The sequence below is a fragment of the Desarmillaria tabescens genome (genome assembly GCF_030435595.1).
Source record: "Desarmillaria tabescens strain CCBAS 213 chromosome Unknown EV420scaffold_123, whole genome shotgun sequence".
Lineage (NCBI taxonomy): Eukaryota > Fungi > Basidiomycota > Agaricomycetes > Agaricales > Physalacriaceae > Desarmillaria > Desarmillaria tabescens.
The window spans coordinates 79,269-99,481 of NW_026848422.1; the positions used below are offsets into that span (position 1 = coordinate 79,269).

The following is a 20,213-nucleotide window of genomic DNA, read 5'->3' on the forward strand; positions in this document are numbered from 1 at the left end:
TCATTGCTTGGCAGTACGCTCCCAGTCCCTCAACATAGCTCACTTCATAACCTTGTAGCCCGAACGTCCCCCACCATATAAGGGATCATGACAGACGACGGGATTTCCTATGTCGATTCGTGTACGAGAAGCTTGCAGTTGGATGTGGTTTTTCAGTTTCGGGATTAATGGTCACAATAATTGAAAGGTTTACCTGAGTAGAGATGTCCCGTTGTACGGTTTATCTATCTTCGCTTCTTGATATTTTTTATTCAGCGCCGCAGGACATTCTTAGTAAGTCATCTACACGACCGCAATAGAGCGAGTTATTTCTATCTGCTTGCATTGTTTCTTATGAGTGAACAAACTTAGCACGCCATCGTGAACGTATCTCTGACCGAAATCCTAAACACCGGATGGCGCGAGATAGATCTATCACTGAGATTGAGTATTTCTTGGTAGATAGCTAGACGCATACTAAAGACTTGATGTCTGTATTAGTGGGGTATAGATGCGGAATGTATAGCTAGAGATCCTCCTCAATATTGAAGTTTGGCACTCAGAGACCTGGACCACCGACTCGACATCCGGATCACTAGCAGAATCAAATGCTATTATCACGTGCTTAACGATTTCTTCTGACAATGCCGACGAGCTTGCACGATAGGTCCGGTCGAACACGTTCCGGCTACATGATTGAATGAAAAGGCTGTGGAAATCTGCAGCTGTACACAGTGTTTGGGGGGTTAAAAGTACATCAGGTGTCTTCCGTGGGGCCGATGCTTATAGTAAACAGACCAGAAAATGACCAGAATTCCTCCACTGTCGTATCAATGCGAGGGAAACAGCACGCCATCACAGTCTATAATTTCATTAAGACGATTGAATGGTGGGACTTGGGGGGTAACAAAGAACCAAAAACATTGAGGAGCTATCACAATATATCATTTCAATACATATCGTGAGGAATGGAAGTTCTGATTATTTGCATAACGTCGCCTTATAGCCCGGTGCGAGGAACCAACATCTAGCGACGTCGCGTCAGGACCACAGTTGGCGTTTTTTTCCCTGACGATGGCATCACGTACGATAGATTCTCAAATTCTGATAGCCGATTAGACCCTGCCTGGCCTCACCATGAACGCTGATAACACACCTTCATTTCGTAACGGTGGCTTACCAGGGACGTATCCAACCGACGGCCGAGTAAGCGTATTCCCGACATTCGGCGCGGCCTCGTTGTTAGGTGCGGTGCCGCCCAGTCACAGCACTTTCTTCCAGCCGCGCCTATATATCTTAATGAATTATGTTTGCGCCACTCGATCCGTAAAATCCGGAATGCTACAGATGATGTCACGTCAAGCTCAGATCAAGGTGGGACAAGTTCACATGTCTTCCAATCAGCGCCGCATATATGTTATCAGCATGCATCTGTCAGGATTGATGTCAGTCACATTTCCCCTGGGTTAATCACCTATGACATTCGACGGATAGAAAACACCTGCAGGGAAGCCAAAAGCTTCGCGTCTTCCATGTCCGTTGAGTATCCAAGCTTTCTATGTCATTACGGTCAGCTATAAACTGGGAAGGAAGAAAAATAGGATTTCGGCATCACTTCTGATAGCACGTGTCATCCTGAGGTCCGAAGGCAACGAGCTACGAGCATATTAATACCTAGACAGAGGTGGTTTGATGTAGGGATGCCCTGAAAGAAGCGGAGCGTAAAGTCCCACGGCTGAAAAAAGAGTTCTAGCTTACGAGTACTTCGAGGCATCGGCAAGCTGGCCAAAGCTGGTCTACGTACAGAAGAATTTAATTTAGACGCTCGTTTGTCTTTTGGTGGGCGTTGCGGCTTTCAATTGGTACGACTAGATCATCGGAACACAAGTAAAAGGCAGGAAGCAGATGCCGACATGCTTGTCGGAGTTAGAACTCCCGCGGTGAAGACTACCACAGTCAGCAACTTTTTGAAGCTCCGCATCAATTCTGCTGACTGTGTCCCCTCTCACGTGTATATCTCGACGACTCCAATTTCTTCGGTTAGCTAGCTTTTTTAGATAGGGCTCCAACCATTTAGTTTAAAAACTGTTTTTAAACATAAATATAAATGGTTTAAACCATTTAAGTTTAAATCTAGAGGCAAAGGATAAACAAACAGTAAATGGTTCTCTATTGAATTTGAAACTAATGAATGAATTATCCATTGATACTACTGTATACATTGTCTGCCAAAGGACTTCGACTCGGGAGGGGCTGAAGTTAAAGAATATTTGCTGACTAATCTATGCCTCGGCAACCTCCGCTTCATTTTGACGTGCTTGCGGACAACCTGCATCATTCCTTTCTTCCAAATTGTACCATATCTGTTCCACTGTGAGGCTCAGTCACATAGATTTAAGGAGATGGAATATTACAGTATGCTTTTCTGTATTATACTATGATTATACTACTTATTGGCAGTCACGTGCTAAATACCATTTGTAAACTGTTTGGAAATAGTTTATAAACTGTTTTCGAACCGTTTCCATTTATTTTATTTGACCCGTCAAACATAAACTAAATGGTTGGAGCCCTAGCTTTCTATGATTTCTAACATTCCGATGAATGAAGTAATCCCTCTTATATGTCAGGTGGTCTTTGCCTAGTCTTTGCCCCCATCTTTCCAGTTTATTAACATTCAGCTATCCTCGACATGGAAGACATCTTCGGGCTTCAATGGCTTTTTGTTGGAAATATCTGCATTACATTCTAACGCAAATACGCATGTCCATTTTTATCCTCCTTTCTTCCGCATCCCTTGTAACTGTTGCAATCTGTTCACCAGATCACGCGGGCGAGCAGAACCGCATACATTGGATGTATATCAAGTCTCAAGCCCGACACACAATGTTGTGCTGTTGTGTAAAGATATCTGTGATAGATGATCCGCTCATTCTGGGGACATCGTATTGTTTTTGAACATCGACGGTCTTGTCAAATCGTACGCTTTGTCCGGCATGGTTTCATTGTCCAACATTTATGATCCTGCCACCCGATGGTCTTTTTTATGTTATAAAGAACTCAATTTCTGAGGAGGCGGTTAATTTTTGTCGTTGTTTCTTCCATCATGTCATATATTTACAGTTACCCTTCGGTACGTCCGTCCGTTCATGCATAAGCTTCGCACGTCCTTATCGAGGTGTAGAATGACTTGCCGTCAGAAATGCCACCGCAAAATCCAGAAAGAGAGCGGGCCTCTCAGCCTAACCACGATTTACTTGTGAGTCCCACAACATGCCCGCCGAGCACATCCTCTGACAAGCTGACTCCCAGATGGCAACCTACGGACTAGAACAACCAGTAAGATTATCCATCACGAACCTCTGTAACATCGATAGCCGACTGCATTTAGGATCCGCGGAATATCATTCAGCTCGTCAGTCATGGTACACGCGTAAGCTACATTTTAGTATTTTGGACGGACTAGTGCTCACTTCCTCGTCTAGGACAAACCATGTATTCCAGATTGCATTGCCAAGAAATTCACGCTCTACCAGCCTTTCTACATATGTATAGATCCGATGCCTGTGCGATATCCCACTTTGCCCTTCCCTCTATCCGTTCTAAAGACACCACCACGCAGATAACGAGCAGTTGTCTTAGCTTCAAAGCTTCCGGCCGCGTCAAGTACACTTTCCCCAGGCCTATGTTCGACCATCTGCTGTACAGAATTGACTTTGGGTGGGCTAGCATGCTGCAAGTCTTGCAGGGAGACCGGTCATGGACTCCAGAGGCGTACCCAATTGCATTGGTTGGAGTGGAGTGCATTGATGTCGTCTTTCATGTAGCGTCGTCTCCTTCCTATCTTGAGTCTCGCTGGAACTGATGAATTCTAGGCCAGCGGCTACCTTCCGCAATATATACGTATTCCCTTGATGTGCAAACACCGTTCGGGAATGACGTTCTATGAGTTGGCGTATAGTGTTTCGGCTGGTTATCGTGATATATTTACGGTGAGTCTGTTTCGTCCTCGATAAGTTCTTGTTTGCCTCATTGGGAATACTAGAGGGAAGCGGAGAACATCTCGCCTGGTCGGACAGCGACAATGACACCTATCGTGATGAATGTAAACAATCTGAGATTAGGATCGTTGTATACAGAGGATCCGTCGAAGACGAGATGGTGGGCTGAGATTGTCTTGATCGAGGTCCTTCAGTAGCTGTAGGCAGATTTCTGTTATTGCTATGTTTCGCAATATTATTATGATAACGCGATATGTCCACTAGTTTTTTCATGTCCTTTCATAAGACTGGGATGGAAAGGTGACTTCCATAAGTCGTCGAGGGGAGAACCTGGGTTTGGAACGTGGACAGGCAGCCGGAACCCAAGTCGCCTGCCTCGCCGGACAAGGATCCAGGAGAGAACGGATAATTTGAAGTTTTGAAGAACAAGGAATCTTATGAATGACGAATGGTGAGGAAAACGCTGTCCCTCCTACCGAGGCGGCGGGCGCAATATAAAGACACAGCCTTTGCACATTGATGATGGCAACGCCACGGTTCAAAAATGGCGCTAAGCACCTTAATTCTTTCAGAATCCGGAATCACTTACTGGATTTCTCCACTTCTCTTTAATATAAAAACAGAAATGACGTGGTATTAGCTTCTTGCAGCACCTCAGGATAAGTGCAAGTATGATGTTCAAACGGAAGGACTGAATTCTCGGTAAGAAAGGTGTAACGTTAATAGAAAACGCGCGGGGCTGGTGGGAGGAGAATTACGAACTAATTCCTAAAGTAGAGGTAAACCATAATTTCTCTGTAACCGTTTATATTCACCAAATTCGATGTATACTGTTGGTGGAACCACCGGTGATGTGAATGCACCGCCCTTCCTCGGGGATTCCGGGATATGTGTTGTAATCAATGCAGCATGCTTACAGTCCATCAAAGACAGCAGAAGATTGCGAGAAAGTGAGAGTTGTGATGTCCTCCTGGAAGCTGTTCATGGTGACCCTGTGTTATCACGTTAGCGACTCCCAAGGAATGACCCCGGCGAGATCAGATGGACAATTGACAATTTACTTCGCGGCAGCAGTTTAACGAAACACCAGGATGCATGACTGTACATTTCTCTCCAAAGGGGACTAGTATAGTATGAGATCGAAAGGCCATACCGTAAATGAATAAATACAATGTTTGGTTAGGCGGCGAACACTGAAAAAGACCTCGTTCGCAAAATGGAATGAGGAAGCTAGGTCTTCCACATCGATGCCATAGAAACAACCTAAGCATAGAATGAATGGATACAACCCCAGCCGCATGTTTTACAGTGGAGAATGCGAAGGTTAAACGGATCTACACCGTACGACTACTCTTTGCCACAGAAGCTAGCTTGGGTGAAACGATAAGCACGGCTTTATACTCCAGTCTCTGACTCGAAAATTTAAACAGGGGATCGTCTTGCTTTCAGGAATGATTGGTTCTCATCCCTATGAATCTATGTTCCGTTTTTGGGATAGTAAACCATGGCATCCGCAGGTTTCCCGTCATCGCCTCGGTGTGGAGGGAGCACACATGATCAAAATGCCGATTCATCAAAAACGAGATAATGTAAGTGAGGGGAATAACGTACATGCTATTGGAGAAATGAAACGATAACTCATTCAATTATGATGGCCACAGGTATGCATGATCACCTACGAGATAAGAGTGCGAATGAATAGAATGACTGTATTGGTGGAGACAAAGACTAATAAGAAAATGTACATACATTGTAGAATTCGACTGTGCGTAGGCCTAGAAGATACAGATATTATCCTCCTTCGGACATAACAAATCCTCCGCTACTGGATATACCTGAAACAACATTCGTATTGGCTATCGCCATGTCGCACACTACAAGTTAACCTCATCGAAACTCAATCGATAAGGGTCTTTATGCAATACGGCTCAAGAATATTCTAACTTCCTGCTGATAAAAATCAGACCGATTGAAAACAGACATGCCCACATTTCAATCGAAGAACGAGGCTTCCGCCATAGATACTTCCAGTTCTCTAGAAAATGTTGGTAAAATACAAAAGGAATAGAGTTAGGTAGATTATAGCTTCCGGAACGCTATCTCTTATACATCAATATGCATAAGAGATACTAAGTAACGTACTCAAGTGTAGATGAATTACGAGACCGTGGAACTGGAGCCAGGACTCCGGGAACTCGGTGAGAACTATTTGTATTGACTATTGAAGTGGGTAGTTCCTTCAAGATGTATCTAGACTAATTTCTCGTCATAACAATGTTACTTGTGAATGTGTTCGGAGCAAAAGAAACGTAGCTTATTTTTTCGTTGAACAAATGTAAAGTTGAGGATAACGCCATATGGTCAAGTAGGTAGGGATTATTACACGGTACGGTCCACCGGGGGACGCGAGTGGTTCGCAACCGGTCGGCTTGACTTAGCTTCTCCAAATCCATCATCCTCTCTTTCGAACGAGTCTCTTAGCTGGCAGGCTCACTATCTAACGAAACTACCTTTGCTATTATCACCATTTCAGATCATATTGTCCTTGCGACATACTCTCCGTGTTGTAATTCGGTTGCAACTGGGGATGTGGAAAATGGACAAAACGTACGCGATCTTACCCGCGCAGCTTTTTGGAACGCGACGCTGTGACATTTACGGGTTTTCAGTTTAGCAGGATGAAATCATATTTTAATTATCTACTACACGATATAAAAGGCTCCCTCAGTAGTCTATCGAGCCCGCATTTCCTCTCTCGGTTTATGACTATTACGGAAGAGATGCCCAAGATGCTCGACCATACGTTCCAGAGACTTTGCGATGGAGATAGTCTATTTTCGCGAACAATTAGAGTCTACATCCATAAAGCCGTGACTACTGGTGGGTTTTCTGGATGGTGGCATTTTCCTTCTAGCTTCGCTCGGCATCCAGCGGTTTACTCTTTATCGAACGAAAAGAATACTCAACTCGCTCTTCAATAGTTCTTGTGAAGCGGTGATAAGTAGATTGATCTTCTGAAGAATAGCCAACGTCGTTTGTGACATCGTGTTTCTGGACTTGGGCTGATGTGACATCACATACCCAATGCCAAGGAGGAGGTTGCATCTCAACCACCCCCCGGATTCCTCTTCCTCCCGTGAATAAGAATTAATTCTCTTCCCGCGAAACCGCTCACCGGATGCGAATGCCGACCTAACTCCGCCCGATCGCTTGAGAGTCCATACGTACGCCAACGTCGAATCTCCCAGCTGCCGGAATGTTGCGATGAATGACGTGGTATTCACGGAACCAATTACTGAGGATACTACTGCTGGCCAAGATCATCTACGAGGTAGACGAGCAAGATTTCGTCTGTGAAAAAATCCTCCTAGAAATCGAGAGCAGACGCGCCTGCGCAGTTCAACCTGTGTAATCCATGCGTCGGTGATGGTGTCGCCGAAAATCTTAAAATTGAGTGAGGGAACTTACTCTCGTGTTCAGTGAGAAGTCGTCTGACTTCATGTCTTTCCTGTCTTGTCATCTAACCTGTCTTGAAGACGACGTTCCACGATCTTTCCTCTTTGCTTCGACACGAGTTCTGTGTACCAGCCCTATGAGGGTGCTCGAGAGGTACGAAGAGGAACTGTGTACGTTTTTATAGTGGAGACTCTGACTCCTTGAGCATATGGAAAGGGCCAAAGGATAAGGAGTCTGGAGTAGAGCCGTAGCCTCCGCTGACAACGGGACTGGCCTCGCAGTCAAGGAATATATTATCCTTCTGATATAAAGTACAATTTCTGTTGTCATTCGCTGGGACGCAAAGTCATCGGGTCGTCCACAATGTCGTTTCAGACTGCTCACCATCTATTCCGGGTCTCTCGCAGCAACAGAGCCCCGCGTTCCATCAATCAGCTCAGGGTTGACCGCACGGTTGTTAATCTGGGGCGATGATGATCTCCAGCAACACAGATCATTTTTTCGTTGTCGTAGCTTCCGGTTTCTATCAAAACGTACGCATCCGCCGTTTCTGGGGCAACTTTTGATTATCGATGCACGTAAATTAAACAGAAGCACGATATTCAACAGGGTGCTAGGCGAAGTCGGGATTCGGAAGCCATACGCAGACATTGAGAGTTACCAGAAGTAGCGAGGAAAGATACAGGCATTTGAATAGGACGTCAGGTAGTATACACAAAGTAATCACCATTAGATGCAGGGACTGTGTCTCGATGAATTGATAGAACGGAGCGGATGTTTTCAATTTGATGCCCATGAGAAGGGCCGGACGTCCAGCAACCAAGATCCGTGCAATATTTGGGCTAAGAAGACCTCTGGCTCGCCATCAATTCCTCGTCGACATGGTATGCGATGATCATTCCTGCCTTCCATCACCATATGTCGGTGGTGGACGAGTACCGGAACCTTATGCATCTCTGTGTCCGCGTTCTCCATGTATCGAGCGAAGTCTCGAAGTGCAATCGACCGACAGCAACATGTACCTTCCTTCTGAAGAGTAATACCTAGCTACGCGCAGTTTAGTAAAAATAAAGGGTAGTTCAAAACGACCTGGCTCACGTTGACGATCACCCGAGATGCGGTCGAGAAACGAAGAAGTAAAGAACGCAGAACTTGTTTCGGTATTGGACGGACGGGGTTTGTAGGTCGGTTGGTCGACTGAAGGGGTGTGGGCTCAGATGTTCCTTTAGTTCTGAATGGTGCAACAGGAATCATGCATTAAGTAGCGTACCAACACGTCACGTAGGAAATGGAAGATGACGCAAGAATGGTGAACAGAATTGACGGAAAGGTTTGTCGTAGACAGACGACGAATTCTCAGTGTTCTTTGTTGGAATCCAGATATTTGTGCCTTTTTCCCTCTGAAGGCTATGAAGACCACGCGTGAAAAGATGCTTATGGTGACAGAGCTTCTGAACATATAGAACGTCGAGGTGGATATATGACAGGTTACCCCCTTCTGGGCCAACCGCTCCCAGTTACTGGAAGGAAGATTGGGCCATGCGGTAGCAAGCTATTCGGTAATAGCCTTGATATATCAAGAGGAGGCCGCAGGCGGCAGGTAGAGAACGGAATATCTGCGAGAAATGATAGCCTTGCCGCAATGAATCACTGCCTGGACAGGACTCTCCCCCAGTGATAAGGCCACGATTAAATTGTGACGTTTCGGCTCGAGGTCGTATGGTCTGGCCCTTCGTCGCGCGGTACCTCAGGTCCCGTATCGAAAGTTCACACAGACATCAGGCAGCAGAGCAAAGAAAGAACAATTGCATTGCAGGAATCTACTCCCCGCTCAACGTCTGCCCGCCATCAACTAAGACGCTGCTCCCTATCATGAAGCCGTTCCGTGGTGAGCTCATCATGACGATGAGGTCTCCAATCTCGCCTGCTTCGCCGAAGCGTCCGAGAGGGCACCCGTCGACGATCCGCTTGGCAGCTTCTGGTGTGGCTGCAGGGTGAGAGGCCAGTCCTTCGGTGTAGATGTACCCGGGGAGAATGGCGTTGATACGGATACCGTTCGAGGCGTGGTCTTGCGCTGAGAGAAAAAGGTGTTTTAGTAAAAAGGAAGGAAGAGGGGGGAAATAGACGAACCGGCAGCTTTCGTCAAGCCGTTTGTTGCAAATTTCGTGTGTGTATAAGCTCCTCCGTCAGGCAAGGCTATCACTGCTGCCGCTGCACTGAGCACGACGATACTCCCGCGCTCGGCCGGACGCTTGGGAGAGGTGATAGGCGTGACCAGTCGTTCTTGCTTCTCCATGACACTAATTTGCTCTCGTACAAGCCAGAAGATGCCGTTAATATTCGTCTGCTGGATAGCAAGCCAATCTTCGGTGGGTATAGAGGAGAACTTCATCTTGGTTCCCATCGTCTATAAAAGAACGTAAGGCTTGGGTTGTGAGAGAGAAGAGAAAGAGGCCAACTGACTCCGCCGACGTTCGCACAGTAATCAACTCGTCCGAAGTGGTCTACGGCAGTTTTCATGAGGTTCTTGACGGATTCCTCGATGCTGATATCGGTGGGGACGATGAGGACATCAAATTCGGGGTTCTCGGCGATGGCTTTGCATTCGATGGCGGTAGCGTGGAGGGGGGCGGGTGTTCGCCCAGCAAGGACTAGCCCACGGACGCCGGATTCTGCAAAGGAGAGGGCGGTGGCTTTGCCGATACCCTGACCAGCACCAGTGACGAGAGCTACGCCGGATGTATATAGTTTCATGGTTAAGGAGACTAGGAGTAGCTGAGCAGAGTTTTATGCATTTATTGCCAGGACGAGGTAAACAGCGGCCAGAGCGGGCGCAGATAATCCATGCCTGCACTGAGCGTTCGAACTCGCATCCGTATGCCTTGTCTTCGTCGACTTTAGCAGCGAGTATTGGTATTTTGCAGACGCACTCACCCTGGGTCAGAAAATCATCGCCTCTCTGCGAGCATCGGCGCTACCTTTGTACGACGTGTGGCGCAGGGATTCAATTATCGAGGCGAAACGTAGTGACGGGGGTCCATTATGGCTTCATTTTGAACGAAGATACCAACCATCCCAGGTTAATTACTTTCAATTTGGCCTGCATAGCAGCGGTATCTACCGCGGTTGCAATTCCCCCTCCTCGTGTTTTCTGACTCAGCGTTTCATCGGTCCATTTGGAGAACGAAGTGGATGTGAATGCGCAGAATTAGATTTAGAGTTCGCAGAGCGGTGGCAGTATCAATCCATCAGGAATCTGAGGAGTTTCTGCGTCACAGTTGGGAGTAGAAAGGAAAGTTAGTCTTGCTTGGCTGGGCGCTCAGATTCGGAGTTTGCCGGTCCTTCCTCTTCTGCCCTCAGCTCGTCGATGACTTCGGAGGCGTCAATGCTTGGGCGCTTTCTACATTCTCATGATTGTTTTTAACGTGTGAAATGATTTTCTTGAAACCCTAACCCTCTTTTCCGCATTTTCTGACGCGTCTCTCCTAAATATTGGCTCCCGGCGTTTCACGTTCCACGTTGCCGGTCGATCATCCAATGTTCCTCCCAACCATGTCGCGTTCATCCTCCCTCTTTCTTATCTCTCAATGCGTAGTTTTCATCACGATCATCCTGATCGAGGGCTGGACCGTCTCATAAAAAAGCGCAACCCTCTCTCCTGTTCTGAAACACGTTTACGATCGTAAAGATAAGATGAGGGTCCTCAACTGACGCGTCATGTCAAAACATCGTATTCGCCCACGGTGATCGTAACGGATCTCGTGCTCCTTCCTCCCAAACGCGTTTTCGATCAATCCATGGAGTTGTGCAGGCCTTCCCATGCATGGTAGGGTTTCTTCCAAGGCTTTCGAAATCAATTAATCATTCATAGCGTTGTGATTTTCCGTCGAATTCACCGCCCTTACGTCAAATTTCTTTTGTCGCGGTGTCTTCTTTAAAAAAGGTAAGCTTTTCCCTCTTCATTAACCCCTCCAAGTCATCTCCGGCAATGAAAATCGCCCACGTTTACGATCACATCAACTTACTGCCCCCTTGTAGGTTTTAAGCTCGACAATCGCACACTCATTACTCATTTCATGAAGGGTTGAACCTCGGAGGCGTCTTTCGCCGATCCCTCTAATAACCCAGGATTGACACGACACTGGCAATATCCTCCTCCCGCCCGACGATTATCATAATTAAATACCCCCCTCTGCGCACTTCCCCCCTTTATGGTCTCTATTAACCTTTAACGTTAATGTTTATGAACCCTTCCCCCCGCTCAATCCTAGAGCGTCTTCCTCCGAGATGATCGAAAACATATCGGGGGGAGCGGGGGGGCTAGAGCGGGGGGAGATGTCAACGTTGCGAGGGAGATTTGCAATGTCAGCCCCCATCGCGAGTAGGTGTGGCGGGGCCTAGGTTCAATGGCTTCCCATGACGACCGGTGAGTAAAGCGTAACATATCTCATTAATGCGTACGTTGTCTCCGGGGGAGGTCTTGCGCCGTTATTGAGAAGGGGAGGTGTAATGTCTTGGGTATTCCATTATACATTTAATAGTCGCTTCAATTGACACCCGTTATTAAATAAACCCGTCCGAGCATCGTCGTCATGCAATCATCGGTGGCGTCGAGCCAGGGTACCCACAAATGCCGGATGACGGAATGCAAAACCAAAAACCGGAGAATTTTTATGGTCTGAGTTGGGACATGGAGACGGTTCTTCCATTTTTTCTTCTTCAGCTATGGACGTGAGCTCTCGTATGCTACACCCGCAACAAGGGCAAGCCAGGAATCCATTTCTGGAAAGTTCCTCCCTGGGCCCTTAAACTTCGTCGTCGTTGGTGTATGTCACACATCAATGTCAATGCCGTGACGTGTGAGTGGTCCTTTTTTTGCCCCCTTCTTCCCACCCTTCTGTTGGTTGCTATCACAGGACTGCGCGCAACCGTCGGAGCACTCGGGGAAGAACCCTTTTTCATAAATTTAACCTTACGGGACCATACTCGCCAACAAAGCGTATACTTCCCACATCGAGGTACAACAATAAATGTTACCGATCGCAACTCAATCCGAGATTGGGTTATGACGTGAAGGGCCAAGGGACAGGGTGGCGATAAAATTCGGCTCTAGGTCCCGCGGGTGCTGTTACCATTAATGTAATTTCGTCGTTGATCTGAACGCTTACCCTGGCTTTCTCTTTTTTTTCCATTCTCCCTTCCCCGATGACTAGGATGTGTTGAGGAGGGTATACAAATCCTTACCTTTTTTTTAATTCGTCGGCGGTTTTCTCTTTTCTGCTTTTTCTCTTTCTTGGTCAATAGTTTTTATTCCCTTTTTTTGTGTCCTGGATGTCGAGGGAGGAACGATCGCCTCCGCCGACAGACAACACTACTCGACAAACTACCGCAACTTCGTCACGAACACACGACCCCTCTTCTTCTTCACGTCGACGCGCGCCTTCTCCACAGCCTGAGGCGAGCACGAGCACCGGTATCACGCGAACTCGCCGCCGAGAACCAGATCCCGAACCAGAACCAGAGACGGAGGAACGAATGTCGAAACGCCTTCGCCGGCGCTCGGTGGGGAGCTCCTCAGAGGGTGATACGGAGAAAAACCCTACGCCTCCGCCCCCGACACAGAAGAAGAAGCGCACGCGCACTCTTACGACGCCTCACCAGTCAGCAGTTTTGCATGCTCTCTTGGCCCAGGTGAGTAGCTACTGGCTATGTTGGGGTTGGTGCTGATAGGCTTTCAGTCACGATTCCCTACGACAGCGATGAGGGAGGAAGTGGGAAGGTCCATTGGACTGAGTGCGAGGAAGGTTCAAGTGAGTGGCAATACCCTTTCTTTTCTTCAACGTAAACTAATCTATGCTTAGATATGGTTTCAAGTAAGCACTACCCATTTCTTCGATACTAATCCCGTCTAACCTTGCTTTAGAACCAACGCCAAAAAGCTCGGCGCCCACGCAGCCAAAGCGACATTCAATTGACGCGTCCGCCTCAATACGGGCCGTTCCCTTCTACCTCTCATCCTCTCCCGCCTTCTTTCCCGCCTCACTATGGCTATCCTCCTGCTCCTGCCCCGCCTCCCCCGTACTTTGAACCTTCTTCGACGTCGCTCCTTGGACCAGGCATGCCCGGGAGGTCCTTCCAGCCGCAACAACCGCAACAGAGCCCATTCCGATACTCCCGTCACCAAGAGCCTTACCCTCCTTCTCCCCCTCCCCCGTCCCTCTCTCGTCGTATCGACTACTCACGGACTTTGCCTCCATTATCGTTCCCAAGCGGCTCTAGCCCCCGCCCATCATCGGCATCATATCGCGGTGCCAGTCCGTTCTCCAGGAGCCCGGGTCCTTACCGTGGTGCTAGCCCGGGGCAGTTTCGTGGTGGTGGTAGTCCGGCGCCACTTCCACCGCGCTCGTATCACCGCTCCCCATCCCCCGAACGGATCCTCCCTCCACCTGTGCAATGGGGTCCGGGGGAACGCGAAGCGGGACCACCCAGGTTTGGCGGGACGTGGGCACGACCGAGTTCAGGGAGCGGAACGGTTCTATCTCCTGTTCACGCAAGGCGGTACTCTTATTCGTTGGATGAACCTCCTACTACTGCTCCTGCTCCCGCCGCCGCGTCTACGTCTACGTCTACAGCTCCGAGGCGCTCGGGACGGTACGACCCCGTCCGTGGTACCATCGTCCCCTCCGAGCCAACCCCACCTCCAGAAGAAGATCAGTCATGATTGAAAATGAATACGTATCCTACCCATTTTTGGCTTTTCACGAACTATCGTCACGTCCTCGCTAAAACGTCTTTGCTATCCTCGGCTACTACCTACTACTACTACTATCGTTCCCTTTCCTCGTTTTCTGTACCACGTACTCACTCATTTGCAGATAATATCATATCATTATAATACCCTTTCGCTACTATCATCAGTAATTTATGTCGTATTCGGACTACATACCTATTGATCATCCTGTAGTCCTATGGCCACTACAATACCATTATATTATGTCGCCCGTCCACGTCAGTCACTCTCAGTGCTTCTCTGTCTCTGCAACCCTCGCTTGCGACATTCTAACCCGCTTTCCTGCCGCCACGCCCGTGTCTCCGCCACAGGGTCGTCCGCTCCCCCATGAGTGATATAATGTCGGTTTTCGCCGTATCGGGAGGAAGAGACGAGTTGTCCGTTCGTTCATTCGTTCATCATGGCCCGAACCCAGGGCAACCAGGCACCCCTGGTGCTTCTGCAACTGTCGATATCATTTCTCACCATCCGACAATCGGGAGAGCACAGTCGGGCGGTGTATTTCAGGCGGCAGGCAATATAATTTGAATGGACTGGGGTCGCCAATAACGTCAGAGTAATATCGGATTCGCGCGTCACCTTGAGGTGATGAATATAAGCGACGTCATTACGACCTTCTCCTGCCATTTACTCCGTCTCGTCCTGGAAAACGTGTGAGAATGAGAGGTGGGACTCACCGTGCACGGGAATGAAATTTAATGAAGAGGCGTTCCCCTTCAATTCATGGTCATCATCTATGCATCAGTGTTTGAGGCGAATTACAGTTGGCCGTATATTCGTTTGAGTCTACGTGCGGATATGAGAGGTAGAAGTGACGACAAAATACACGTGCTCACGGTGATTAATGTTCAACTTGATCTTGTGCAAGAAAGTGCTTCTAACACTTAATCAGAGTGCAAGATTACGCAGCGCAAGGCAGTAATACCTTGCGTCCTAGTTCCCGTGGGGACTGCAGTTGAATAGTCGCGACGTGGAGGAGAAGGGTCGTTCCGTTTGCCATTAGAGGCCGGGAAGTGCGACGGCACTCGCATTGTGTATATCAATTAACAAGGGTCTTCATGGATGGATCGTAATCACCTGTGCACGCTGCTAACACGATGTTCATGTGATACGAGTAGCACTTGGTAAATGGTCCGAAGTGCTATTCAGAACTTATAACTGGATGCCATACCATAATGCGAAAGTGAGGGTCGTCTGCCATAAAAACATCTTCGGCTGGTACTTGGCTCTATCGTCTTGATTTATATTTCATTCAAGCATGAGGTGATCATCCGATACAGTCTACCTGGACACCATGGAGAATCAGGCTACAGATAGGATTTATCCCAACCCTTCGAGCTGATAGAATACATCCTCGGCTAAACTCACATTTGGCTCTGTGGTCTTAATCATTATTTCTTGAAAATACTGAGTAGGTGTCTTTTCTTCTGGCGAGAGATTGTGTCTATGATGAATGAGGCCGCAGCCGGAAGGGGTATTCCAGCCACTTCGAACGATGGTGGCCGCAAGGGGAAGAAAACTAATCCGCTGCATTGAGACTCTTGACAAACAATGATTGCCGGGATAGTTGCCGACTCATTCCGGAAGCCAAACACGCAAGGCACCTTGTTCTCAATCCTTCGTTCATTTACCTTAGGACCTCTCTTAGCCTATTATTTTTCTGCCTGACGTCGACCACGATCTTACTGTTCTCTTCCTCACTATCTTGCACAATTTCCCACATCTTCTTTGGCCGACTGATTGTCCGGCAGCCATGCTCACGCCGTTTTCTGTTGTTGCCGTGTGTTAGGCCGTCCTCGATCCTGTCTCACTTGAAACTTTCCCCCATGCATACGCTCTTAAACTTTATCTCAAATGAATACCTCACATGGCGCAGATAAAGGACCTTCTAGCTTCAATTTTTCTCTTCGCTTTGGGATAAAACGGGATCATACCGATCTTTGCTGTCTCCGGGAAGATCCTAGCACTCAATCAGAAGGGATGGCACATCTTTATTCTATTTCTCATTCAATGCCAGCGTGAGTAGCATCTGTACCTTCCTTCGAGTTTTTTTCCGGTTCTTTGACAGGGACATCCCACGCATCGCAATGAGGATTATTTTCCGCATGGCATTCCGCGGGAGGGTATCCTGGAACTGGATCAAATCTTTTATGCCTAAAATTGTTCTTCAGAAGTGGAACATCTCGCTTTGATACTTTGGTGATAGCGGACCTGAATCTGTATTTTCAGCTCGTAGGGTACCTATTCTCAGTTTGTTCTACGTGTTCAGGAATCGGTGATTGATTTCAATCGAATCACGGTCGTCTGCTGGTCCTTTCTGTCTGTCCACCAGCAATAACGGTGTCCCTCCGGAACTAGGCGAACTGGATCTCACCTTGTCTCATGGTATATTTTCCACCCCGCTACCGTACGCATCACATGGATCAGTGACAATTGCCTAAAGTATATCCAGGACGATTCGCATATTATGCCGCGTTGATGGATTTGGGTTCTTGATTCGAGAACAAAGCAGATCAAAGTGGAAGAATCCTCGGGTCGGAGACGGTCCGCCGTCCGTAACATATTGACTTGTGTGCAATAGGTGCATCCTTGACTTTCTAAACCCTATCATTTATGATTTCTGGTCCATCGCATATTTCCATCAACCCCAAATGACTCGCAATCGGTCACGACGGCATATGGATGTGTGAGCCTCGACGGCTGGCATTTTGTTCCTGAATTCTGAAAGTCTTTTCTGATCATGCTCCTCGTCGAGGTGGCGTTTACCTGAACGGCCGCAGATTTCACACGCCTTACGATCATCTCAATCTATCAGCAACCTTTTCTCTCGCTATTTTTGGGAAGTATTTCTCTCTGCATATGATTCCAGGACAGGCGATTTTGACAGTTCATTTAGATATTTAGGCGCGACTGGAGAAAAGTGCCGGCGTGAATGACGGTACCGCTCTTAGATACCCGGTCTCACCGACCCTCGGAAAGAGCAAAACGAAGTGAATTTAGGTAAGTTTCTATCACGGAGGATGAATGTGTTATCAGCGTTAATTTTAAGCCAGGGCCAGACAGGGTCTACTCGGCTTTTAAGACGCTCTCGTATTCGTGATAGGCCATCGTCGGGGATGGGACCCTTTTAAAATGCAATCATCAGCTCCGTGTTGGTGCCTGATTTTTGTCGGGCAAGGAGGTACTGGTGGGTGCTTGAGCGCTATGCGGCTGTTTTCGCGGTATTATTGTATGAAATGAAGGCACACAACTCGCGTCTCTTCGCTTTCCTCTATGGGATGTCTTCCATGCCCGGATCTAGCTCTAGAAAATGTTTTTAAACACGTTGCTTTGGGTCATAGTCGTTTCGGCTTATCCTCCAGACCATCAATCAAGCTATGAAATACTGGCGCCACTCGGCCATGAATCATGGTATGGGGTCCATAAATTGATTGGCCGGCCACACAGGAAACGTCTTGTCGTTCATGGCGTACAAATCTACATAACGCCTGCAAGGCCCACATCAGGGGCAAAGCTGCTACGTTGACCCCTCTTGAAGCCTTGTTCTTTATTAATATGATGGTTTATAATAAACCAAGTTTATGTATAATTGATTGATCCTGCGAGGTTTACTAGCTATAATTCCTGCAGGAGAGATTGAATCAAGGCCCAAGGGTTATTCAAATCTTGGCTTGCGGAAAAAACTCAAAGTCATAATCAATAATAGTCAGCATTCAAAATAGTAGTCTGATGGATGAGAGAGTACTACCCCTTGAAATGATTCACTCAGTGGTGGTGGCTTTGCTGCTGCTGAGAGAAAAAGACTCGCTCGGTGGCGGCATTCTACCGCCACCAGCTCGCATTTTCTCTCACAGTCAGAATCCTTGGCAAGATCGGCCGAACAACGCCGCAGAAAGCGTGATAGTAACAGAGGGTCACATGTAACACATCTTTTCGGAAACTTTCTGAATCCCCTTTCATCGGGGGGGGGGGGGGGAGGTTCGGGAAACTTCCCCCGTTATGTCCGAAGGAAGAAGATCCTAAGTTCGGGCTTTGGTACACGGAAGATCCTCCGATCGACGAGGTACCTTAACGGCATCACTGTGAAGTCGACTTTAGAGGAATGTTCACGGTGTGCTCAATTGACATGAGCCCTTGAGGGTGAATGTACATGGAATAACATGATTGACCATGGCTCGGCTAGTCGATAGTCTGCAGAGACTTGATGTTCTTCCCATAATATCGACTTCACCGCATTCTCCTTGATCGGCAGCTTGCTTGACTTACCTGGCATCTACTTCACCATAACGTAGACTCTCCTCTGTGTCGGGCTCCACATGAACCATCTATCGTTGCAACACGTTGCGCGAACGAACAGTACTCTTCCGATGACTTGATTACAGTGATCGAGCGCAGTTCCTGATCCGCCGTCCACGTTAATTGAAAACACCCGCCCTCGGGGTCCATGTCCCATTCTTAGGAGGGTCTTGGTTGCTTGGCTATCAACGTCTGTTTAATCATGCATTGGAGCTGTGCTGATTACATGCGATTTTATAGGCGGGATATCAACCGTGTATACCCATGGCGAATGGATTATCCCCATTGGTTGTAAGGATTTTTGGACGTGGTTCACGAACGTAAGTTTTCAGATTCCTCCATACAACATGATGGTAGTTCATGGATTGTGAACATTATGGTCATATCACATGCGCTACTGTAAATGCAATTTCAAAGGGTTTCACGGTTGATCTGATTTTGATAATCAGGTTTACGGGCAAACTATTGAGCGACTTGATGACTTTTCAATATAAGTTACATCATATCCTTATGGTGTTCGATGACATTCAATAAACGCATATAAACGCTCGAATCCATTGTGTGAATTGAAATTCCAGGTCCATTTCCAATTCCCAAACCTTTGCGACATAGTATACTACCAGGGAAGGCACGGGTTACAAAGAATGCATTCATCGCGGAGACGCAGCATATGGCAGTATTCATCTTAACATCATCATGGCCCTGACATTATTGAAAAACATGCGGTCGAATAAATCGCTATGATACGCGACGGCAGATTTCACTGAAGAGTATGTCGCCGTCCGTAATTGCTATTTGTATGCTACTAGAACAGTTAATGACGGATATTTTAGCGTGTTTCGTGAGTTTGATGGTCGTATTTACATTCACGAAAACAAGCTAAGGGGCGTTGTCCTTGTCATCTACTTGGCAGCTGAGGCATTAGTCAATTCCACGCCGGTCATCAGTATCCAAGACAATCGTGCAAAAGCCATCAACAAGTATGCACAATCCTCTTGTCAACGGACCGCATGGCAGGCTCAATGAAATCGCAACTGTGAATGACAACAGGAGGTGATCTGCGTTGCTGGAGATCATAAGCTGCGGTAACCGCGTCGCGTTCTTGTGATCAGCTCTGTCGCGTACCAAAGTGATGATGCATTGGCCCTGACGAGGGTATTGATGGAGCGCGATGATGCTAGTTGGTCTCTAGTCAATAAGTCCAGAGTAGATAGACAGCATGAATACTTATCGCCCTGTGACGAGGAGAATCACTTAATTTCCGCTGACATCAATGTCCGCCCTGGTTCAGAACAGATATCTACTAAGTTGCCTACATGGGTTCTCTGTGACAGAAGACAGTATTTTGCGAAATTTGCTATAGTTCCAGGTCATCTTCTTCCATATCCGCAGGTCGCAGAGGTAAAAAGAGTAGGCATTCGACTTCGTAAACGTCTTCTCTGATGGACACGCAGGAAAGGCACGGAGAATACTGCAACGTTTTGATCCAAAACCTTCACTTGGTTCGGAAACCGTCAAAGCAGAATGTGTATTTCCAGGCCCCTGATGCTATGCAGCCTCTGCTGCTTTAAATTAGGAGTCGGAAGATCCATAAAAGTAGACTATGACACGGACGACCCGTCGACTTCCCCTGGGCGATGGGGATGATTAAGCGAAAGATGTTTAAATAACGTGTCCGAAGGAGAGCAACC

General features: G+C 47.5%; 3 protein-coding genes across 3 annotated transcripts; 2 read left to right on the plus strand and 1 right to left on the minus strand.

Annotated features, from left to right (window-relative positions):
* Window positions 1-2,731: 2,731 nt before the first annotated feature.
* On the plus strand, window positions 2,732-4,177 carry EV420DRAFT_1770250 (uncharacterized protein; the record flags this gene model as incomplete). Its single annotated transcript, XM_060481065.1, has 9 exons — window positions 2,732-2,740; window positions 2,804-3,112; window positions 3,164-3,238; window positions 3,292-3,318; window positions 3,371-3,412; window positions 3,465-3,545; window positions 3,602-3,802; window positions 3,855-3,971; window positions 4,025-4,177. The coding sequence occupies exons 2-9, from the start codon at window positions 3,086-3,088 to the stop codon at window positions 4,175-4,177; spliced, it is 723 nt and encodes a 240-aa protein (XP_060322344.1). The 5' UTR covers window positions 2,732-2,740; window positions 2,804-3,085.
* A 5,079-nt stretch (window positions 4,178-9,256) lies between these two features.
* On the minus strand, window positions 9,257-10,190 carry EV420DRAFT_1652434 (uncharacterized protein; the record flags this gene model as incomplete). Its single annotated transcript, XM_060478646.1, has 3 exons — window positions 9,257-9,510; window positions 9,567-9,843; window positions 9,900-10,190. The coding sequence occupies 3 exons, from the start codon at window positions 10,188-10,190 to the stop codon at window positions 9,257-9,259; spliced, it is 822 nt and encodes a 273-aa protein (XP_060322345.1).
* Window positions 10,191-12,289: 2,099 nt separating this feature from the next.
* Window positions 12,290-14,449, plus strand: EV420DRAFT_1590076 (uncharacterized protein). The gene is made up of 4 exons (XM_060474897.1): window positions 12,290-13,127; window positions 13,175-13,246; window positions 13,298-13,309; window positions 13,360-14,449. The coding sequence occupies exons 1-4, from the start codon at window positions 12,768-12,770 to the stop codon at window positions 14,155-14,157; spliced, it is 1,242 nt and encodes a 413-aa protein (XP_060322346.1). The 5' UTR covers window positions 12,290-12,767; the 3' UTR covers window positions 14,158-14,449.
* Window positions 14,450-20,213: the final 5,764 nt, after the last annotated feature.